Below are 25,194 nucleotides of genomic sequence, written 5' to 3'. Positions count from 1 at the left end.
ATTGAACTTTTTGGCCACAACCATAAACGTTACATTTGGAGAGAGGTCAACAACGCCTATGATGAAAAGAAATCCAACAAGAGATATGTAACCTGGCGATGAAGAATCCGCTGCAACCTTAGAGGTCTTATTTGTATAAAAATTCCATTTTATTGAAAAATCGCTAAAAAAAATGTATAAAAGCACAGTTACATGCAGTCAGATCAAACCAGTGGACATCTAAAGCAACATGTTTCGGCCTATAGCGAGTCCTTAGTCATGGTCCATAGGCCAAAACATGTGGCTCTAGATGTACACTGGTTTCATCTGACTGCATGTAACTGTGATTTTGTACATTTTAACGATTTTTCCATAAAAAGGAAGTTTTATACAAATAAGACCTCTACGGGTGCAGCGCGTTCTTCATCCCCGGGTCACATACAGTCATATGTAAAAGTTTGGGCACCCCTATTAATGTTAACCTTTTTTCTTTATAACAATTTTGGTTTTTGCAACAGCTATTTCAGTTTCATATATCTAATAACTGATGGACTCAGTTATATTTCTGGATTCAAATGAGGTTTATTGTACTAACAGAAAATGTGCAATCTGCATTTAAACAAAATTTGACCGGTGCAAAAGTATGGGCACCCTTATCATTTTCTTGATTTGAACACTCCTAACTACTTTTTACTGACTTCCTGAAGCACTAAATTGGTTTTGTAACCTCATTGAGCTTTGAACTTCATAGCCAGGTGTATCAAATCATGAGAAAAGGTATTTCAAGTGGCCACTTGCAAGTAGTTCTCCTATTTGATTCTCCTATCAAGAGTGGCATCATGGGCTCCTCAAAACAACTCTCAAATGATCTGAAAACAACATAGCTTTTCAGGGGAAGGATACAAAAAGTTGTCTCAGAGATTTAACCTGTCAGTTTCCACTGTGAGGAACATAGTAAGGAAATGGAAGAACACAGGTACAGTTCTTGTTAAGCCCAGAAGTGGCAGGCCACGAAAAATATCAGAAAGACAGAGAAGAAGAATGGTGGGAACAGTCAAGGACAATCCACAGACCACCTCCAAAGACCTATTAAACAGAGAAAAAAAGGGGAGTACAAGTCCAATAACATAAAAATAATAAGCAAAGTTTATTAAACATGTAGTACTGACAGTTACATAAATGACAGAAGATATATAAAGGATCAGATAAGTATCTGCTGCTTGTTAGTCCTAAGAATTGACAAAATAAAGTGCTTAGTGCCTGTAACAAATATGGGCCATACTTGAGGGATATAAAGGTAAGAGAGATCCTAACAGGTGCGCATCCTGAAAAAATCACTATCCCAAGCCATAGTGCTTACCCATATTGAACTCTGCCAAGGACCACAAGCAGCGCCGCCACCGACGCGCGTTTCGCCTCTTTTTCAAGGTGCCGTACTGTGTTGTGTAAGGGGCCGAGTTATATATCCTGTTACCAGGTGCTTCAATCAAGCGGCGCGTGTGTCTGGTGTCCTGCCCCGGAAGCTGCATCACCACCGGCGACAGCGCGGCGTCGCGTCTCAGACGACGTCACTGTGACGTCACTGACCCGCCTCAGCAATGCTCCATGGGCACACACCGCAGACATGCGCACTGGAGCCAACAATCTAGGTAATACTTCCAAGAAAGGGAAATGGGTCCTAAATATAACAGATTGTACAAAGTGGATATATATGAACGAATCCAAAAGATTAATGAATACTAGCTAATAACTATATCATTAATAATAGTGAAAATAAAAAAATATATAATCCCTTACAATAGACATTAATGTGATTATACTATCAACTATGTATTCCTTTTATATATAAAGGAGAGATGGTGCATGTGAAATGCTTCAAAAAAGGTGCACACATAAATGTGATTATACTATCAACTTCATCAGACCCATTTCCCTTTCTTGGATGTATGACCTAGATTGTTGGCTCCAGTGCGCATGTCTGCGGTGTGTGCCCATGGAGCATTGCTGAGGCGCATCAGTGGCGTCTGCGGGTCAGTGACGTCACAGTGACGTCGTCTGAGACGCGACGCCGCGCTGTCGCCGGTGGTGATGCAGCTTCCGGGGCAGGACACCGGACACACGCGCCGCTTGATTGGAACACCTGGTAACAGGATATATAACTCGGCCCCTTACACAACACAGTACGGCACCTTGAAAAAGAGGCGAAACGCGCGTCGGTGGCGGCGCTGCTTGTGGTCCTTGGCAGAGTTCAATATGGGTAAGCACTATGGCTTGGGATAGTGATTTTTTCAGGATGCGCACCTGTTAGGATCTCTCACCTTTATATCCCTCAAGTATGGCCCATATTTGTTACAGGCACTAAGCACTTTATTTTGTCAATTCTTAGGACTAACAAGCAGCAGATACTTATCTGATCCTTTATATATCTTCTGTCATTTATGTAACTGTCAGTACTACATGTTTAATAAACTTTGCTTATTTTTATGTTATTGGACTTGTACTCCCCTTTTTTTCTCTGTTTAATATGTTATGCTGGAGTGTCCATTTCCCATTGAGACGGCACTACATAGTGGGCGACTCTACTGGGATATACATTTGGTTCCGTATGGTTTTGTTTTATATGCTTGCTATCTGTGTTTTCACAGTTACCAATAAGGAACACATGGATTTCCGTGAACGCGAGAAAGCGTGGCAGACTGAACTTGATAAAGTTTTTAATGAAGGATCTGGTATCAATACGGATTGTAAGTTTGGTGACACTAGTACATTGATTATTAAATATAAAGAGCTACTCAATAAACGTACACGGTTATGGTGGAATAAGGCATTCATGGATAAGTACCTAATCTGTGGCCTCATACCAAGAGGCTTACGGATACAAGTGTTCCCATCCTTTAATATTAATGACAGTGAGTTTGTCAACCAGTGGGAGGATGCTGCTTCCACATGTTCAAGGAAATATATGGAATTACTGTCTAAATATAATGAAAAACAACTAAATGAATTAGATGTAGAAATTGGATCTATACAGGATGAGGTGAATAAAAACCTTACTGGTGAGATGGCAGCCAAGGTGAAATTGGAGGTGGAGACATTTTTAAAAAAATGTGAAACGGAGGTTGTTCAGAGAAAAACTAAAAAATATCAGCGTGACCTTACTGATCGACAACAGGATCGGATTTATAAATGGCGTTATCGCCAAATGAATGGTAATAATAATAAAAATCCCATAAGAGGAAGGTCCACCTCACTTTCATCGGTATCATCACTGGAAGAACCCATGAATACTTCAGATGGTGTACGGCCTTTGTGGGACAGGAGGGATCATGTGAGAGATAGACGTTGGAAGAATGGAAAAACCAACAAAAGAAAAATGGCTAATTCACCAAAGAGTGATAAAAAAGCTCGAACAAACACACTAGAGGTAATTAACCTCTCCTCACATGTGCTCTCTGATCTTCACAAAAGTGTATTACAACTTGGTTTATCGTTCTCTCCAGTAAATAATTTTGATTACTTTACAGCGGTAAAGGATCTCCACCTGTTTTCCCGAAAGATCATCCTTAGAAAATTACATTCACGCCCTCTGTCAGACCAAAGTTTATCGGTCTCAGAAGCTGAGGCAATACGTACTCTAGAAGAATTGGAGAGTGAGTCTCATGGAGATTCGGTAAGTGGATCTTTACCTCCTATTGCAGCCAGATGTACCACGTTTCCCCCTTTCTCACTTTGTCCCCAGGTCGAGATATTTACAAGGTTGGTGACTGAAGATCTTAAGACCATCACCAATTATAAAAAAAAAAAGCGATAATTTGACCCCACAACAAAGAGTGGCTTTATGTGAAATTGGAAGTTGGGATGACATTGTTATTAAATCGGCTGACAAGGGGGGAAACGTGGTTCTCTGGCCTGTAGATAAATATGAAAAAGAGGCCTTCAGACAATTGAGAAATAAAGAAAATTATTCTCAGTTGCCAAACAGTCCTCTTAAGATCTTTCAGAATGAATTACATAATATTCTTGAAATGGCATATGAAAGAGGTATTATAACTAAAAAAGTCTTGCAGGGCCTTTTGGTTCATACTCCGGTGATTCCCACTTTTTATCTTCTCCCCAAGGTCCATAAGGATCCTGTGCTTCCTCCTGGACGTCCCATTGTGTCTGGCATGGGGGGGCTATGCGACCCAGCCTGCAAATTCATTGAATACTATCTACATCTGCAGGTTGAGACGCTGCCCTCCTATGTCAGGGACACTAATGATGTCCTCAGGAGATTGAATGGCCTGTTTGTGGATGCGGATATGATTTTGGTTACAGCAGATGTCGAATCGCTTTACACCAGTATTCGACACGTGGATGGATTGAGGGCTTCCAGATTCTTCCTGGAAACGAGTAATTTAGATCCGGACATGCGTGAGTTGGTCTTGGAGCTGTTGGAGTTCGTTCTTACCCACAACTTCTTTACCTTCAAGGACAGATATTTTCTACAGAGACAGGGCACCACGATGGGGGCGGCCTGTGCGCCATCCTATGCTAATCTTTTCTTGGGTTATTGGGAGAGGGAGATTTTCTCGGATGGCGCACTGGCCGCTCCCCAGATTGCGGGATGGTTCAGATACATTGATGATGTTCTATTTATCTGGCAAGGCCCTGTCTCTGAGTTACATGACTTTGTGGGGGTTCTGAACCAGAACAGCTTCAATATCCATCTCACGTATGCTTTTCACCATCATCAAATTACATTTCTTGATGTTATGTTAAAAGTACAGGATGATGGTTTAATTCACACCGATCTATATAGAAAGGAGACTTCTGTGAATGCCCTTCTGCATGCATCCTCGTCACATCCGCATTCCACGATCAGGTCTATTCCAGTTGGACAATTTTTGCGTGCCAGGAGGATTTGCTCAACTGATGCCTTATTTGAGGCTCAGGCGGTGGACCTTGTGGAAAGATTTGCCCAAAGAGGCTACAGTGGTAAAAGCATTAGGAGAGGTTACTGGCGGGCCAAAAGATCTTCTAGGGTTGATCTCTTGGGAAACAGGTGGAAAAAATCCAAACCTAAAATGGATGGAGAAGTAAGATTTGTTTCAACATACAATCATAAATGGGACCTGATGAGATCTATCTTGAACCGACATTGGGCGGTTCTGAGAACTGACCCAATTTTACGTGAGTGCCTTTCTGAACGCCCCCTTATGACTGCGCGGAGGTGTAATACCCTCAAGAACATGCTAGTGAGGAGTCATTATACCACCAAAAGTATAGATTTCTTTCAGGCTGGCACACCCAGGAATGGATTTTTTCCATGTGGTGTGTGCCTAGCATGTAGGAATCTTCGGAGAGCATTATCATTCACTTCATCGGATGGCCGTCGTGAATTCAAAATTAGAGGTTACATCACGTGTAGTACCACATATGTGGTCTATTATGCAGTTTGCCCGTGTGGGCTAATATATGTTGGATTAACTACACGTGAACTACGCGTTCGCATAAGAAAACATGTGAGATATAATGGCGGCACGTGAAGTGGAGGATATTAATGCTCTCAAACCTATTCCGAGACACTTTCGGTTGAAACATAAATGTGATCCGAGTGGACTCCAAGCTTGGGGTATTGACAGGATCCGTGCGGGAATAAGGGGGGGGTGACACCAAACGTGTCTTAGCTCAAAGGGAATGCCGGTGGATCACAGTTCTTGATACCATCACACCGGCTGGACTCAATGAGCAGTTGAGTTTTAGCTCATATCTGTAATTTTTGTGTTGTGATATGGTTTTGTTTTTATTATATATGTTTGTATGTTCACTGTATTGGTTTGTTTCCCTTCAGTCATCTTTAATGGAACACCGTAATTTCTAGGACGTTTAGTGGGGAAGATCTGGAGGGACCTTTGGTGTTATATCCTGGCTCAAGAACATCATATCAAGTTAGGCTTATGGGACTATTTTTAATTAACAAGAAAAAGAAGAAAAAAGATGAATAATAAAAAGAAAAGAAGATAAATACTTTTATTCACGTTGGTGCATCATTTTATATATGTCACATGTATTATGTGTGCACCTTTTTTGAAGCATTTCACATGCACCATCTCTCCTTTATATATAAAAGGAATACATAGTTGATAGTATAATCACATTAATGTCTATTGTAAGGGATTATATATTTTTTATTTTCACTATTATTAATGATATAGTTGTTATTAGCTAGTATTCATTAATCTTTTGGATTCGTTCATATATATATCCACTTTGTACAATCTGTTATATTTAGGACCCATTTCCCTTTCTTGGATGTATTACCTAGATTGTTGGCTCCAGTGCGCATGTCTGCGGTGTGTGCCCATGGAGCATTGCTGAGGCGCATCAGTGGCGTCTGCGGGTCAGTGACGTCACAGTGACGTCGTCTGAGACGCGACGCCGCGCTGTCGCCGGTGGTGATGCAGCTTCCGGGGCAGGACACCGGACACACGCGCCGCTTGATTGGAGCACCTGGTAACAGGATATATAACTCGGCCCCTTACACAACACAGTACGGCACCTTGAAAAAGAGGCGAAACGCGCGTCGGTGGCGGCGCTGCTTGTGGTCCTTGGCAGAGTTCAATATGGGTAAGCACTATGGCTTGGGATAGTGATTTTTTCAGGATGCGCACGTTAGGATCTCTCTTACCTTTATATCCCTCCAGTATGGCCCATATTTGTTACAGGCACTAAGCACTTTATTTTGTCAATTCTTAGGACTAACAAGCAGCAGATACTTATCTGATCCTTTATATATCTTCTGTCATTTATGTAACTGTCAGTACTACATGTTTAATAAACTTTGCTTATTATTTTTATGTTATTGGACTTGTAGTCCCCTTTTTTTCTCTGTTTAATATGTTATGCTGGAGTGTCCATTTCACATTGAGACGGCACTACATAGTGGGCGACTCTACTGGGATATACATTTGGTTCCGTATGGTTTTGTTTTATACACCTCCAAAGACCTGCAGCATCATCTTGCTGCAGATGGTGTCACTGTGCATCGGTCAACAATACAGCGCACTTTGCACAAGGAGAAGCTGTATGGGAGAGTGATGCGAAAGAAGCCGTTTCTGCAAGCACGCCACAAACAGAGTCGCCTGAGGTATGCAAAAGCACATTTGGACAAGCCAGTTACAGTTTGGAAGAAGGTCCTGTGGACTGATGAAACAAAGATTGAGTTGTTTGGTCATACAAAAAGGCGTTATGCATGCGCTGTATTGTTGACCGATGCACAGTGACACCATCTGCAGGTCTTTGGAGATGGTCTGTGGATTGTCCTTGACTGTTCTCACCATTCTTCTTCTCTGCCTTTCTGATATTTTTCTTGGCCTGCCACTTCTGGGCTTAACAAGAACTGTACCTGTGTTCTTCCATTTCCTTACTATGTTCCTCACAGTGGAAACTGACAGGTTAAATCTCTGAGACAACTTTTGTATCCTTCCCCTGAAAAGCTATGTTGAATAATCTTTGTTTTCAGATCATTTGAGAGTTGTTTTGAGGAGCCCATGATGCCACTCTTCATAGGAGAATCAAATAGGAGAACTACTTGCAAGTGGCCACCTTAAATACCTTTTCTCATGATTTGATACACTGGCTATGAAGTTCAAAGCTCAATGAGGTTACAAAACCAATTTAGTGCTTCAGGAAGTCAGTAAAAAATAGTTGGGAGTGTTCAAATCAAGAAAATGATAAGGGTGCCCATACTTTTGCACTGGTCAAATTTTGTTTAAATGCAGATTGCACATTTTCTGTTAGTACAATAAACCTCATTTGAATCCAGAAATATAACTGAGTCCATCAGTTATTAGACATATGAAACTGAAATAGCTGTTGCAAAAACCAAAATTGTTATAAAGAAAAAAGGTTAACATTAATAGGGGTGCCCAAACTTTTACATATGACTATCTCTTGTTGGATTTCATTGCTGCGGCTGCCGAGCCGCATCACTGGCTGAAGGACGGATCCCTGGAGTGAGATGAGGATGGTGAGCTGACTAAATATTACTTTTTTCTTGTTACATTATGAAAGGAACACCATTCCTAGTGTAAAGCATGGATGTTGTGAGTTCATTTTCCCCTTCACCATTGAGGTCTGATGAACTCCCTCTTCTGGTGAAGGAAGGTAGTGAGGCTGATTACCAAGCACCTGAGCTGGATGATGATGACTGGGTGACGGGAATTGCTGACTGGATTTAAGGCAGCCGACGACCTTCTGCCTTGCTGGTGATCTCTCTGAGGGATTCTAGGAGACCAGTCTGATTCCTGCTCCTCAAAAGCTAAGTTTTCTGCTCTGCTTTTTGCATTTGTTTTGGCTGTCTTTCCTTGTTTTTCTGGATTTCTGCCATTCCCTGCTGGGGTGAGCTGAATTCCTTTTTGCTCTGTCTTCAGAAAATACCTGAGTACTGATATAGTCTTTTTGAAGCCTAGCGTCTTCAGGGCTTTTTTCCCCTATCAGCCTGTTGGCTCCTGTTTTGATAGGGTTTTGGCGGATTGCAGACAGCAGCTTTTCTATCCTGTCCTATTTAGTTAGCTTGGGCCCCATCATTTGCTCAGCCTATCTTTCTATCTGTGTGTGTTTTTTCATCTTGCTTCACAGTCATATGTTGGGGTCTGCCTATTGCTTTGGGGTCTGCTCTGGGGCAGTTTAGATTTCCCTGTCTTTAGGCTATTTAGTTCTCCGGCTGTGTTCGAGGGGTCTAGGGCATCGTAGGAACCCCCCACGGCTACTGCTAGTTGTTGTTGATAGGTTCAGGGGTCTGCAATCCGATAGCTGCCAACTTCTCTGGTTTTCTGGACTTAGCTAGTATTTCTGTTTTTGCCTCCTACGATGACTCATTCATAACATAAGGAGGTGAATTGCTGATGTTTTGGGGATGTGTGAGTTACAAAGGCACAAGAAACTTGGTCAAAGTTGAAGGAAAGATGAATGCAGCACGTTATCTGCAAATACTGCTGCGTATGGAACGTACTTGGACATTCCAATATGACAATGATCCAAAACACAAGGCCAAGTCGACCTGTAATTGGCTACAGCAGAAAAAGTGAAGGTTCTTGAGTGGCCATCTAAGTCTCCTGACCTCAATATCATTGAGCCACACTGGGGAGATCTCAAGAGCGCAGATCATGCTAGACAGCCCAGGAATTTACAGGAACTGGAGGCTTTTTGCCAAGAAGAGTGGGCAGCTTTACCATCTGAAAAAAAAATAAACCTCATCCACAATTACCACAAATGACTTCAAGCTGTCATTGATGTTAGAGGGGGCAATACACGGTATTAAGAAATGGGGATTTGTGAACTTTGGTCATTGTCATTTGGATGTTTGGTGGTGTCATTATGATTTAAAAACACAGTAGTTTGACAATAAATAGCTTCGCCCAATCACTATCCATGAGTGGAGAAAAAATTTTGGTGTTACAATTCATATTCCCAGAAAAAAAAAAAAGCAAAGAAAGCAAAAATTCTGTCAGATAGGTAAACTTTTGAGCACAACTGTATATCGGCTTATCTTTGCCCTTTATCTTGCCAAACAAGCATACTATCTGACAATCCAAAATGACTGACACTTTTTGCTCCCTCCTCAGTTTTAAAGTGCAGCACTCCATCACCAATCTCCGTGCTGACAATCTGGCCATTTATTTCACAGAAGAAAAAAATTAACCATATCAGGCAGGAAATTTTTTCACAATCCAGTAATTGCATGAATCCTCTTCTCTCCCACACTCATCAAGTTCACTTTCCATCTTTGAACTGATCACATAAGAAAAAAGTGTGTTACCAGGATCCTCGCTTCTCTTCTCCCCCTACGCCCTCTCACTGCCTACCTAAAATGTTTAACCTCTCGCTTCTGGTATCTTTCCCTCTTCATTAAAACATGCTGTCACAACCCATTTAATAAAAAAAACAAACCTATCCCTTGACTACTTTAGAACTTCTCTGCTAACCGCAGACCTGTCTCTAATCTTCCCTTCACAGTGGCTTGCGATAGTATTCACCCCCTTGGCATTTTTCATGTTTTGCTATCTCATAGCCTGGAATTTCACTGTTTTTTTCCCACAGTATGCATCAGTTCATGTAAACAACATGCCTACAACTGTGAAAATTTGGTTTTCTTTTTTTTTTTTTTTTTGTGAAGCAAACAACAAATTGCACAAATTAGTGGATAACTATTCACCTCCTAAAGTCAGTATTTTGTAGAACCTCCTTTTGCAGCAATAACAGCTGCAAGTTCCTTTGGATAAGTCTCTGAGCTTTCCAAGTTTCCACATTTTGCCACTGAGATTTTTGCCCATTACACACAGCAAAACTGCTCCAGCTTCTTCAAGTTCAATGGTTTCCTCTGGTGAATAGCAATCTTCAAGTCTGACCACAAATTCTCAATTGTATTAAGGTCTGGGCTTTGACTAGGCCCCTGCAAAACATTTCCACGTTTCCCCTTAAACCACTCGAGTATTGCTTTAGGCTAATTTCACACTAGCGTTTTTTTGCGCAGCGCATAGTGCGCAATAGAAACCCATGCAAAAAAACTCATCATGCGTTTTTGCATGCGTTTGCATTTTTATATGCGCATTCATTCTCTAGGGGTTAAAACCAGTGTCTACACATTTTTACGCTAAAAACACATGCGCACGAAACCGCAGATGAACGCATGTCCATACGCACGCCTGCGTTCCCATAGACTGTAATGCGTTATTTTGTCACATTCAGTGCGCAAGTGATTTTTTTTTTTTTTTATTTCTTTCGTCGGACCCAAAAATGCAACAGGTTGCATCTGGCGCGCACCTTGAAAAAACGCATGTGCACGAAAACGCATACGAACGCGTGCAAACGCAAGACCATGCGCATGCCATGTTAAACATAGGTACGCATGCGCATGGACGCGCACGATGCGCTGCACAAAAACCCGCTAATGTGAAACCAGCCTTAGCAGTATGCTTTGGGTCATTGTCTTGTTGGATGGTGAACCTCCGTCCCAGTCTCAAATTACTGACAGACAAGCAGGTTTTGCTCAAGAATATCCCTGTATTTTGCACCATCCATCTTCCCCCTTGACTCAGACCATTTTCCCTGTCCCTGCTGCCAAAAAACATCCCTACAGCATGATGCTGCCACCTCCTTGTTTCACTGTGGGGATTGTGTTCTTGGAGTGACGAGCCGTGTTGGTTTGACATCAGACATAGCGTTTACTAATTTTGGTCTCATCTGACCACAGCACCGTCCTCCATACATTTGGGGAGTCTGCCACATATCTTTTGGCAAACTCGAAACGAGTCTTACAATTTTTGTGTGCAAGTAAAGCTTTTTTTTTCTGCTTACTCTTCCATAAGGGCCATCTCTATGGACTTATTGTGGTCGTATGGACAGATACTCCAGTTTCTGCTTGGGAACTCTGCAGCATCTTCAGGGTTACCTTTGGTCTCTGTGTTGCCTCTCTGATTAATGCCCTCCCATCTCAGGCTGACAGTTTTGGTGGGCCGCCCTCTCTTGGCAGGTAGGTTGTGGTACAGTGTTCTTTCCATTTGATGATAATGGATTTGATGTTGCTCCGTGGGATCAGAGATTGGGATTTTTTATTTTTTTTTTTTTTTATTTATAACCCAACCCCGACTTGTATTTCTCAACAACTTTCTTCCTGACTTATTTGGAGATCTCCCTGGTCTTCATGGAGTTGTTTGGTTAGTGGTGCCTCTTGCTTATTTGTGTTACTGCCTGTTGCCTTTCAGGAAAGGTGTGTATATACTGACAGACCATATGACACTAAGGGTAACTTCACACTGGACTTTTTTTCTGCAGCAAAACCTGATCTTCTTGGCAGGAAAGAAGCTTCGGCAAAAACGCAGGTTTAGGTGCATTTTTTGATGCGTTTTTGTTGCATTTTTTTTTTGTCTCTTTGTCCATGCTAATGTCCATGACTTTTCTGCAGCAGAAACGCTGCAAATAATGACACGTGCGTTTTTGCATTGTTTTTTCAACACCCATTCAAGTCAGTGGGTGAAAAACTCAGCAAAAACGCTGAAAGAAGTGACATGCTCTATGTCCAAAAAACGCAGCAAAGCACAAAATCCTGATCACACAAAAAACCAATGTGTGTGCATGAGATTTCTGAAATCTTACCAGCAAAGCTTATAACAGAAAAAGCAGCTGAAAATTAGCATAACCATGGAGAAAAAAAAAACGCAACAAAAAAGTCCTGTGTGAACTTACCCTTAGATTGCACACAGGTGGACTTCCGTTCACTAAGCATGTGACTTATGAAGGTAATAGCTTGCACCAGAAATTTTTAGCGGCTTCATTGCAAAAGGAGTTAATACACATGCAAATTTTTAGTTATTTGATCTCATACATTTAATTTATGCTTATATTTTTCTCACTTCACTGGTAGACTATTTAGTGCTGATGCATCACAAACAAAACAAATTAAAAATAACACCGGTTGTAATGTGACAAAATAGGTAAAAAGCAAAGGGGGATGAATACTTTAGTCTTCTCTGCTCTGTGTCTAATCCGCTATCTCTCAGACAACTCTTCTTACCCCTTTACACGCTACAGGAACTGCCCTTACTAAAGTCTCTTAACAATCTACTAACAGATTACTCTAGTCCCTGCCAAGTTCTTTCTGCATCTTTCTGCAGCATTTGACACTGGATCACCAGCTCCTCCTCACTGTGCTCCGCTGTGTCTTAAGGTCACTGTTCTCTCTTGGCTCTCCTCCTACCTCTCTGATCATCCCTTCAGTGCATCAATTGCTGGCTCTTCTTCCCCTACTTTCCCCTTATTGTTGGGGTTCCTCAGGGTTCAGTCCCAAGTTCCCTTCTACTCTCTATACATCGCCCTCTGGACAAACCATCAGCAGATTTGGTCTTCAGTTCCATCTCTATGCTAATGACAACCAATTATACACATTGTCTACGGACATCAACTCTGCACTATTACATAATACCTGTGACTGTCTGTCCGTTATCTCTAACATTATGTCCTCCCTCTATGTGAAACTGAATCAGTCAAAAACCTACCTGTTTCCTGATTCTACCAAGCTACCTGAACCTGATATTATATTTTCTGCGAGTGGCTCAACTATAGTTCATAAGCAAAACGCTAAGTCTTGGTTATATTTGACTCGGTTGTTTTGTTTATTCCCTATATATGACTTCTACATCTAAAAAACATTCCAAGAATTCGACCTCGTCTTACCTTATTTCCACTAATCGGTCTCCTTCTTACTAAATACCAGGGCTGTGGAGTCGGTAAGCCAAACCTGCGACTCCGACTCCTCAATTTCCCTTACTCCGACTCCACCTCCCACACATATTGCTTATATTTAAGTGAAAAATGTATTGTAGTACAATGTGAACCTCAGACATTTAATCATTTTTATGATCCAATAATCAAGATATTTAGATAGAACAGAATATATATTGGTGTACTACCCGGTTTTCATTCTTTTGGTACAGATACGATATGGATAGACAGATATGGATAAACGGATAGATAGAGCAGATTTCTAATCTGCTTTTGCTATTGAAAACATTATCTATGAGCTCAAAAACCTTTCAGGTGATGCAGTTTTTTAAAAAGATGATCAGCTTTTGCAGCTGAAAAACGTATCCTCAAAAAATACAGGAAAAACGCTGTGTGTGAATGTAGCCTTAGATCAGGAATATAACAGCCATTTATAGGACATTTCATAACTTTCCCAAACTCCTATGAAAAAATATTCAGCACATCCTGCATTGAATTACTGTACCCAATTTATTATATATTTTAGGAGTCGGAGTCGGTCCATTTTATACCGACTCCAACTCCACCAAAATGAGCACCGACTCCACAGCCCTGCTAAATACTCCCATCTCCAATCTATACTGAATGCAACAGCCAGGGTAATATTTCTGACCAGCCGTTACACTGATGCCTCCACACTGTGCTAATCATTGCACTGTAATCCCCTTTCAATCCAAACTTTCCACTCACATCTCCAAGATTCTGTCGTGCTGCTCCAGTTCTCTGGAATGCACTACCTTAGACAATCGGATTAATTCCCAGTATACACTCCAAAAAACACATTTCATTAAACTGGCCTGTCACCTCACTTATCTAACTATTCAGTACACTCCCTTCCCTAACTTTTCTTCACAATCTAGTCACTTCTATCATTTGCTCTCACAACCTCCATACACTTAATAGCAATTTGTATCTGTACAGATACTGGCTGATGGCTGTTTCATGCAGCATTATTTGAATACCCTTATTATATTGACAGCTGGACCACACACGACAAGCACATTTTGTGTCACCACTATTTGCTCACAGATTGTAACCTTGTGAGCAGGGACCTCACTCCTCTTAGTATTTGTGTTACTTTGTAATGTCTTAATTTGCTTGTACATGTCTCCTCTGAATTGTAAAGTGCTGTGGAATATGTTGGCGATATAGAAATAAAAATGACGATCGTTATTATAATACCAAGAAGTTTTCACCATTTCACGGTCAAATTCAAAATACCCACCCCTTCTTTATCTCACACATCAGATAGTTGGCTGATCTCACCGACTTTAGCAAGAATGTTCAAATTTATCTAATGAGTATGGTCACCTTTAGGCCGGGCTCACTTATGTGAAAAACACGGCTGAGTCTCACATGTTAATGGGAATCTGTCACCTGGTTTTGGCGGGCTATTTAAATGAGGTCTGTCCGGTCCGATGGGCGGTGTTTCAGATCTTTGCCGCCTCCCCATCCTTGGCCGCCATCCGCAGTTTTTTCATGAATAGGAGTAGGTGTCCGCCATTTTTCGCGTGTGCGCTAAGCATTCTTGGATCGCGCACACGCAGTATGCTTTGCCCAACTGCGGGCAAAGCCGAAAAGCCTTACTGCGCATGTGCCGGTTAACTAGGCCCCGGAAGTATTTTGCTGTGTATTTCACACGCCCCGGGTATTAACATGCGAGACTCGGCCGTGTTTCTCGCATGTGTGATCCTGGCCTTAGAGTGCAGTGATGAGACCCACACGGCTGCACAGGATACTATGCTCAGAAATCACCTACTCTCCATTCTACAATTCTTCCTATGCTAGGGAGTAACTTTTTGTGTTATTTGCCTATAGAAGTCACGCTCAACATGCACATTATCAAGGTAATCACTGGACCAGCTTAGGGCACTTAAAGGGAATTTTCTGGTGAAAAGAATCCACTGGATAGGTGTTGACTTATGAATCAGAAGGGGGTAAGACTGCAGAGACCCTCACAGATTGTCAGAACAGAGCACTCATACCCCTTTTATACTGAAGGAGGGGAGGTGCACATGATCAGCTATTGCTTCAAGGCTGCGGCTCAGCTTTCTCCGACAGCCCCAAAGAGAACAAATGCAGATTTCATTCTAAAGGGAATTAAAATGGGTTTGGAAATCAGTGGGGCCCATCGGTTGGACCCCCTACCAGTCCATAAGTTATGACCTATCATGTGGGCAGGCGGTAAATTGGCTATATGGCGAAAGGCGAAGTCATGAGAACGACGACTAATGCTATGTTCACACATTGCGTTTTTGCTGCAGTTTTTTTTTTGCAAGCAATACCTGCTCTCTTGGCAGTAAAGAAGCAGCTTACAAAAAGCAGGTTCTGCTGAGTTTTTGCTGTCTCTTGTGCATGTTGATAAAGTTTAGTGACCGCAAAAAAAGGCTCGATTTAATTTGCTTATGTTTTTGCACTTACTCATTGTTTCCGATGACTGAAAAAACACTGCAAATATGCTAAAAGGAGTGACAATGCAGCAGTTTTCCAAATCACTCCGGAAAATAAAACCAATGTGTGCATGAGATTTCTGAAATCTCAGACTTTGCTGGTACTTGAAACCGCAGTTTAAAATTTGCATTAAAAAACACGGCAAAAACGCAACATGTGAACATTGCCCAACACAAGTTGTGGAAAAGTGGGGGTTTATATGTAGCTTGTGCCATCTGCTGAATTCTTTTCCTGAATAACATACGGATCTGACAATTATGCCTTCACAAAAGATCATCTTAGAGTTCTTCCTGCATTTGTTTTAAGAAAATGGTTAGCCAGTACTTTCCATCTACATCACCCCGTGAGATTGGGTAAATCCTAACATTAGACCATATGTAAGAATTAGATTTGCTTGAACAATCCTGTTGACACAATGTAGTACAAAGCTATTGGGCCACGGCGACATGATGCATTTAAGCACAGCTTTCCCTACCCTTCACGTATTCCTTTCCACTTACCTTACAGCCATCCCTGCACATGACAAAATATTTTTTTTGGGGGGATATACCAGTCCACGGACTTAGAAATCATCCCACATGGTACATCCTGGGACAGCTGTCATTAATCCTTTTAAGGACCGGGTGTTTTTTTAATTTTTGCACCTTTTTCCTCGCTTGCTTCCAAGGGCCATAGCTAATTTTTCCATAGTCATTGCATATGAAAGCTTGGTTTAATGTGGGAAAAGTTGTAATTTTGAAAGGCAATGTTCATTTTAACCCCAAAATGTAAAACAAACAAAAAAAAAAAAAAAAATCGAATCTTGCTCCTGTTTTTTGGGCTCTCTTTCCACGGCATTCATTGTATGGTAAAAACGACTTGGCAACTAAGGCCTGTTTCACACATCAGTTTTTCACAATCAGTCAAGATCCGCCGTTTTGTGAAAAAAACGGATCCGCCATTTTTTTTTTCCGCAGATCCGTTTTTTTTCCCCATTGACTTGCATTATCGGCGGATTTTGACTCATGGACGTCCGTTGTATCCGTATGTCTGCGGATCCGCCAAAATTTTGGCGTCCGCTGACATCACTGAACGGACCATGCAACGTTTTTTCTCTGGCCGGATCCGCATTTTGTGTTTATCTACAGATTTAACCCACAATTCCATCTGGCTGCTGGATCTCTCTCTCCTGCCGATCGGCGCGCCATACCTGCCGATCGATCCGGATGCCGATCGACGCGCCATACCTGCCGATCGATCCGGATGCCGATCGACGCGCCATGCCGATCCGGATCCCGCGACGATGCCTGCCGATCCGGATCCCGCGACGATGCCTGCCGATCCGGATCCCGCGACGATGCCTGCCGATCCGGATCCCGCGACCATGCCTGCCGATCCGGATCCCGCGACCATGCCTGCCGATCCGGATCCCGCGACCATTCTCCTCACATTGTACTGACACGCGATGCCGCCCGCTCGTTCTCGGTCATGGAGGTACTCAGCTATTTCGCGCCACTCTCTCTGCACGGGTTCCTTTAAATTTTACCTTCGTCGGATCAGTACATCCGCCGATCCGGTGACACCAGTTCCTGTCAGTCCGCCTGCGGATCCGTTTTCCGCTATTTTGGCGGATTTAGGACTGACCTGGAAAACTAATGTGTGAAACAGGCCTTAATCAGCATGATTGTGGCAACACCAAAATTTTTTTTTTTTTATTTGTGAAAAATGAAATTCAGAAATTTGTTAAAAAAGGAAAAAAATATTACAATATTTGTACTTATCTATATTTGTTAGTGTCGGCATTTTCTGAGACCTTATATTTCCGTTGATGAAGCTGTTCAGACCTTTTTTATTGCGTGGTGAGCTGAGATTTTCATTGATACCATTTCGGGTACAATTAACATTTTGATGATTTATTACATTTTTTTAAAGGGAGGAGTAGTGATCGAAAAAAAGGCTTTCTGGCCCTTTTTCATTTTTTCTGTTTAGGGTACACTGAATGCATCCATGCATACTGCACCACTCACCTTGTGTTCAATTGTGGCTTCCTGCTCCCTTTGACACTGAAACAGATCGTCCTTCATGTCATTCAGTTCACTTTCATGAACTTTTTCCACGTATCTTTGCCGTTCTAATACCTGAATAGTACCTTAAATTAAAAGAGCCATTATTTCTTAATTAAAGTGGCACATCTATATTTAAACGACATTACTACGACCATGTTGAATATCTCAAAATATCAAAAAAATTATCAAAGTAAAAGAAAGCTGCAATAAAGATAAAACACAATCCTAAATGGGTACCAGTATATGTTTATAATAGCCACTGTTCAGAGGTCTGGCTACATCTTCCGGCAAACCACTTAGGCCGGGGTCACACTGGCGAATAAAACGGACGAATGCAATGCGATAAAAAAAATCGCATTGCATTCGAACCCATGTTATTCTATGGGGCAGCTCCCATCATGCGATTTTTTTATTGCATCCGATCCTCTGACCGAGACAATCGCAGCATGCTGCGATTGTCACCGATTTTCGGATCGGATTCGACAATGCATGTCTATGGGGGCGAGAAAAAATGGGAGTAAAAACGGACCCGATGTGTGAGTTGCAATAAAAATCGCACCAAAAGCCGGCAATTTTTTTTCCCAAAGACAGTAAAATCACAGTGTCCAGTTAAATAAAGCAACGAATTAATAGATATAGACACATTAAATAAATATAATATTTTTTATACATGTCATAGGGACACATTTATATATATATTTCTAGTTCATACATTTCTTAATTGCAGAATAGCCGCTGACACATTAGCCGGCTTTTGTATAACATTCTCCTGCCCGACATGAAATGACACATGGTTTACATATAGTTAAAATAAAAAACATGAAATGGTTAACTATATGTAAACCATGTGCCATTTCATGTCGGGCAGGAGAATTTTATACAAGAGCCGGCTAATGTGTCAGCGGCTATTCTACAATTAAGAAATGTATGAACTAGAAATATATATATATATATATATATATATATATATATATATATATATATATATATATATATATATACACACACACACACTCACTGGCCACTTTATTAGGTACACCTGTCCAACTGTGTGTTAAGACTTAATTTCTAATCAGCCAATCACATGGCGGCAACTCAGTGCATTTAGGCATGTAGACATGGTCAAGACAATCTCCTGCAGTTCAAACCGAGCATCAGTATGGGGAAGAAAGGTGATTTGAGTGCCTTTGAACGTGGCATGATTGTTGGTGCCAGAAGAGCTGGTCTGAGAATTTCAGAAACTGCTGATCTACTGGGATTTTCACGCACAACCATCTCTAGGGTTTACAGAGAATGGTCCGAAAAAGAAAAAAAATCCAGTGAGCGGCAGTTCTGTGGCCGGAAATGCCATGTTGATGCCAGAGGTCAGAGGAGAATGGGCAGACTGGTTCGAGCTGATAGAAAGGCAACAGTGACTCAAATTGCCACCCGTTACAACCAAGGTAGGCAGAAGAGCATCTCTGAACGCACAGTGCGTCGAACTTTGAGGCAGATGGGCTACAGCAGCAGAAGACCACACTGGGTACCACTCCTCTCAGCTAAGAACAGGAAACTGAGGCTACAATTTGCACAAGCTCATCGAAATTGGACAGTAGAAGATTGGAAAAACGTTGCCTGGTCTGATGAGTCTCGATTTCTGCTGCGACATTCGGATGGTAGGGTCAGAATTTGGCGTAAACAACATGAAAGCATGGATCCATCCTGCCTTGTATCAACGGTTCAGGCTGGTGGTGGTGGTGTCATGGTGTGGGGAATTTTTTCTGGGCACTCTTTGGGCCCCTTGGTACCAATTGAGCATCGTTGCAACGCCACAGCCTACCTGAGTATTGTTGCTGACCATGTCCATCCCTTTATGACCACAATGTACCCAACATCTGATGGCTACTTTCAGCAGGATAATGCGCCATGTCATAAAGCTCGAATCATCTCAGATTGGTTTCTTGAACATGACAATGAGTTTACTGTACTCAAATGGCCTCCTCAGTCACCAGATCTCAATCCAATAGAGCATCTTTGGGATGTGGTGGAACGGGAGATTCGCATCAGGGATGTGCAGCCGACAAATCTGCGCCAACTGTATGATGCCATCATGTCAATATGGTCCAAAATCTCTGAGGAATGCTTCCAGCACCTTGTTGAATCTCTGCCACGAAGAATTGAGGCAGTTCTGAAGGCAAAAGGGGGTCCAACCCCTTACTAGCATGGTGTACCTAATAAAGTGGCCAGTGAGTGTATATATATATATATATATATATATATATATATATATATATATATGTCACTATGACATGTATAAAATACATATATATTTATTTAATGTGTCTATATCTATTAATTAGTTTGTGTGGGGAAACCTGTCATTAGGCTCCATTATATGTCCATTTTGCTTTCCTGCGAGAAAATCTCGCCATACGGATGTCAAAAGGATGCTTACATGCGATTAAAATCGCATCAATGAAGATAAATCGCATCAAAAACGCATCACTGGTTAAGAAACCTTTGTGCGATTTCGGACCGTTAAAATGGGACCGATTTTTTTATTCGTTGTGTGTGACTCCAGCCTTACCGTAAAAATGTCCGAAGCCCATGCTTATTGCCATAACCAGTGCGAGGATAATGCACTTATTTAGGTTGCTGCTCATCCATCCAAATGTTCTTGGTGCTGGGGTAATGGGTCGCTCGACTGATGTTCTGTTCTCACACTCCAATCCAGAAGATATTGATTTCCTAGACCGGCGCCGCCGTAGAATAGGACTAGAATCACTTGCTTCATCGGTACTTGAGTCTTCTTCACTGGGCCGAGATGGAAAAACTGCAGAACGAAAACAAGTTATTGGTCTCTAGGGGTGAAATACCAAATTTAGCAAACCAAAACATACCTGTACAGTTTAGGTAGACATCACATGTCCAGCACCACCTCTAAAAATCGCTAAATCCACATTGTGCATTATTGATACCCATGTGCGATTTTTTTAAATAAAATAAATAAGCACTTGTTCCCTTTCTAACACAGTATAGACGTTGTCTCTGGTAATACTATGATAAAGAAAGAGACTTCCACACTGAATATGGGATGCAGTTACTTTTGCTCTATTCTATCATAGGTCTACAGAAAACCGATGCAGCAAAATTATCTTTAGGCTATGTGCCCACGTTTTGTTTTAATCCGGACACTCAAAACCGGACTCCTTCCCAGAAATCGCGGGTTTTTTTCCGCGATTATGTTCGCGATTTTGCCGCGATTTTCGCGTGCGATATTCAAGCACTTTCCTAGCGATTTGAAGCATCGCTTGGAAAGTGATTGACAGGTTGGTCACACTTGTCAAACATAGTGTTTGACAAGTGTGACCAACTTTTTACTATTGAGGCCGCCTATGCGGCCTCAATAGTAAAAGATAGAATGTTAAAAATGATAAAAAAATTTAAAAAAAAAAAAAAAAAAAAAAAAAAAATCGGGGTATATTTAAATACCTTCCAACGTCCCGCGCAGTCTCAGCGACGCCTTGCGAGACCTGTGATGACGTTGGTCTCGCGTTGCTATAGCGATCTCACGAGACCGCTAGAGTAACGCGAGACTACGTCATCACAGGACCTTGCCGCAATGCATTACTGGGAACGCTGTGGCCCGGGAAGGCAGCGCATGACACCGGAAGGTAAAAATACCCCGATTTTTTTTATTTTTTATTCTTTTTTTTTTTTTTTTCTTTTACAGGGGTATGGTACCCAGGGCTTGGAGGACAGTCTCCTCTCCTACACACCGTGGGTACCAACCACACGAGACACTTAACTTCGCGCATGGTGGGCATAGCCACATGCGGGAAGTAAGCGGTTCTCATGCATTCCTATGGGTGCGGAATCACGGCAATTCTTTGCGATTCCGCAAAAAAGAATGAGCATGCTGCGTTTTTCTGCGATGCGATTTTGCCACGGAAAAAAAGCGCAGCATTAGCACAGCATGTGCGGAATGCCATAGGAATGCATGGGGTGCGTTCTGTACGAGTTTTTTAAGCGTTTTCGCGCCGAAAATCGAGGCAAAAACGCTTAAAAATCGCATGTATGTATAATATGCAATGTATTAGTACAGCATGACGTGAAAAATAAAACAAAAAAAAAAACAAAAACACTTTCATAGACTGCGGTGGTATTTAAAAAAAAAAGTATGGTCTTTGCAGTTTGTCTACAGTGACTGGCTCAGCGGCGTAGTCACGGCATTGTACACAAGCAAGGTAAGTAATCCTCGGTTTGTTTTTTATTTCATAGCTATTGCTGTTAGTTGGCTGATATGTGGTATGTTTTCTAGGGAGGATCAAAAAAAAAAAAAATCGGCTTTTTTCAGTTCATTATCTGCATGTATATAGGGGCTTTAAAGGGCTATTCCCACCTTTAGAAGTCATCATCTATTACCAGATCTGAAATGCCCCATCTGTCCGGGCATGTAAAGGGCTGAATGCTTTCCACAGCAGAAATAGTATTGTGGGATATAGATAGAGATCTTTTGCCTTTTAGAGATTAATTCATCTTCATCTTGTTAAATTGTTCACAAAAACAGTAATTTTACATACCACTATATATATGGTGAAGAAAGGTTGAACTTGATGGACTCAATTAAGTGTTTTTAGAGTGCGTGCGTGCGTGTCATTTTAAAAATTACATAAAGGAAAATGTGCTGATTCAAAAGATAACTTTGACCAAGGTTTCAGACCTTAGCCTGTTAGGGCTATGGCGCTTATTCACCATCAGGGCACGTTCCCACATTCGAGATTTGCTGTGATTTTGACGCTGCAGAATGTCCACACCCATTATGCAAATTAGCAGACATGCATTTACATTCGGAGAAAATCCACATGCGTACCAGCAAAAGAAATTGACCAGCAAAAGAAATTGACATGCAGCGGATCTGAAAGACGCGCCACATGTCAGTTTCCGCACAGTGATCTGCAAGTACACAGACGCACAGTGGACAAGGGATTTCTAGAAATGCCATCCACTATGCTGTAACATCTGGCCACTGCATTTTTGACTCTGCATGAATACGCAGCATCAAAACAGCAGCAAATCCTGCACGTGGGAATGTACCCTCATCAATAGAAAAGGCTAGGTGATGCAAATATCCAAGCTTTATAAAAACCTAGCCTCCTCTAATCTTGCAACAAAAAACAGCAGCCATGGGTCCTTCTAACCAGCTACCTAAGACTCTAAAAATAGTGGAGGTCCACATAGCAGGAGAAGGCTATAAAAAGTTGCCCTTTACTGAGCGGAGCTCGAAATCTAATTAGGAAATGGTAGTTAACAGGAACAGTGGAGGTCAAGATAAGGTCTGGAAGACCAAACAAAATTTCAGTGATAGCTGCTGGATTGTTAAAGAGGCAAATCAGAACCCCCCAGTTGACTGCAAAAGACCATCAGAAAGATTTAGCAGACTCTGGAGTTCTGAAACATTGTTCTACTGTTCAGAGACACCTGCACAATGGCCTTCATGGAATAGTCATAAAAAAAAAAAAACTCTCCTATGTCACCATAAAATTCAGCATCAGAAGTATACAAAAGAACATGTAAACAAGCCTGATGCATTTTGGAAACCAGTCCTGTGGCCGATAAGGTTAAAATAGAACATTGCAAGAAAAGAACATTTTGCAAACCATTAAGCATGGGGGTGGATCAATCATACTTTGGGGTTGTGTTACAGCCAATGGCACGGGAATATTTCATGGGTAGAGGGAAGAATGGATCCAATGAACGTTTATCAAGTTCTTGATGCAAACATGCCCAGACGTTTACATGCCACTGTATATACAGTGGGGAAAATACCGTATTTTTCGGACTATAAGACGCACCTAGGTTTTAAAGGAGGAAATTAGGAAAAAAACAAGCAAAAAATGTGGTAATTTCTGTACTTAATATCCCCTATCCTGGTAAATATGGTCCCCTCATCCCCATCCTGACACACATGGCCTCCTCATCCCTATCCTGGTATGTAAGGCCCCCCTTTTCCCTATCCTGGTGAGCATGGCCCTCATCCCCATCCTGGTATGCATGGCTCCTCATTCCTATCCTGGTAGGAATGGTCCTCCTCATCCCTATCCTAGCAGGAATGATTTTCCTCATCCCTATCCTGGTATGCAGGGTCCCATCTCGTCCTAGTATACATGGCCCCATCCTTAACCTGGTATGATTGGCCCCATCCCAATCCTGGTATGCATGGCCTCATCCTTATTCTGGTATGATTGGTCTGGTCCCTTCCCCAATCCTGGTATGCTCTTTAATAGCGAGCACAGTGTCAGCCGCCGGCTTCCTGCAGTATGCTAAAGAGAAATGAATATTCATTTCGCTATATGCGCATGGACATGGAATGCAGTGAATATTCATTTCTCTTTAGCAGCCGGCACAAGAGTTAGGCTAGTTTCACACTAGCGTTTCCCGGAGCTGAGTTGGGCTGCGCACGGCTGCCGCTAAGCTCTGCCCACGGCCGCGCCTCCGCCTATGGGCGCATAACGCTGCAGGCGACATGTGTACCCTATTTTTAGCATTGGGTACGCAGGCCGAGCGCAGGTATGCATTTTCCCGGCGCGTCTTTTTGACGGTGCGCCGAGCGCACCAAAGTGCAACAATGTGCGTTTGGCGCAGGTCAGCGCACCGTCAAAAGGACGCATGCGCTGGCAAACGCATACCTGCGCACAGCCTGCGTACCCAATGCTAGAGATAGGGTAAGCAGGTCGCATGCAGCATCAAACGCCCATAGGCGGAGCTGACAGGAGGCGCAGCCGTGGGCGGAGCTTAGCGGCGGCCGTGCGCAGCCTGACGCAGCTACAGGAAACGCTAGTGTGAAACTAGCCTTAGCTGTTGCAGCCGGCTCCTGCCTCTGTGACCCGCTGCTCCACCGATTCCGCTTCCCCACCTCAGCCGGTACATCCAGACTATAAGACGCAACTCCCATTTTCTTTCACATTTTTGGAGGAAAAAAGTATGTCTTATAGTCCAAAAAATACGGTAAGTATTGATACACTGCTGATTTTGCAAGTTTTCCCACCTACAAAGACTGGAGAGATCTGCAATTTTTACCGTAGGTACACGTCAACTGTGAGTCAGAATCTAAAAATAAAATAACAGAAAGTCACATTGTATGATTTTTATATACCGTATATACTCGTGTATAAGCCGACCCCCCTAATTTTGCCACAAAAAACTGGGAAAACTTATTGACTAGCGTATAAGCCTACGGTGGAAAATGCAGCAGCTACTGGTAAATTTAAAAAATAAAAATAGATACCAATAAATAAAATTGAGACATCAGTAGGTTAAATGTTTTTGAATATCCATATTGAATCAGGAGCCCCATATAATGCTCCATACAGTTCCAGATGGCCCCATAAGATGTTCCATACAAAATACACCCCATATAATGCTGCACAAAGGTTAA

At 42.1% G+C, this 25,194-nt stretch overlaps 1 protein-coding gene and 1 long non-coding RNA gene across 4 annotated transcripts in view; one reads left to right on the top strand and one right to left on the bottom strand.

The window, feature by feature from the left end:
- Window positions 1-25,194, bottom strand: part of CCPG1 (cell cycle progression 1) — a 64,457-nt gene that overhangs the window by 8,646 nt on the left and 30,617 nt on the right. For both annotated transcript variants that reach the window (XM_073587020.1, XM_073587021.1), the window contains exons 6-7: window positions 20,344-20,589; window positions 17,739-17,860 (exon numbers count right to left, since the gene is read on the bottom strand). In XM_073587020.1, coding sequence (XP_073443121.1) covers window positions 17,739-17,860; window positions 20,344-20,589 — 368 coding nt within the window. The remainder of the gene's footprint in view (window positions 1-17,738; window positions 17,861-20,343; window positions 20,590-25,194) is intronic.
- On the top strand, window positions 2,306-6,823 carry LOC141098968 (uncharacterized). 2 transcript variants are annotated; one of them, XR_012234397.1, is made up of 2 exons: window positions 2,306-2,723; window positions 5,813-6,823. It is a non-coding gene; the product is annotated as an uncharacterized lncRNA (long non-coding RNA). The 2 variants fall into 2 exon arrangements; XR_012234396.1 differs by lacking the exon at window positions 2,306-2,723 and adding an exon at window positions 2,734-3,649.

This window comes from Dendrobates tinctorius, unplaced genomic scaffold (assembly GCF_039654945.1).
Source record: "Dendrobates tinctorius isolate UK_male_01 unplaced genomic scaffold, ASM3965494v1 ptg000097l, whole genome shotgun sequence".
Classification (NCBI taxonomy): Eukaryota; Metazoa; Chordata; class Amphibia; order Anura; family Dendrobatidae; genus Dendrobates; species Dendrobates tinctorius.
This window is presented reverse-complemented; position numbering and strand designations above follow the sequence as displayed.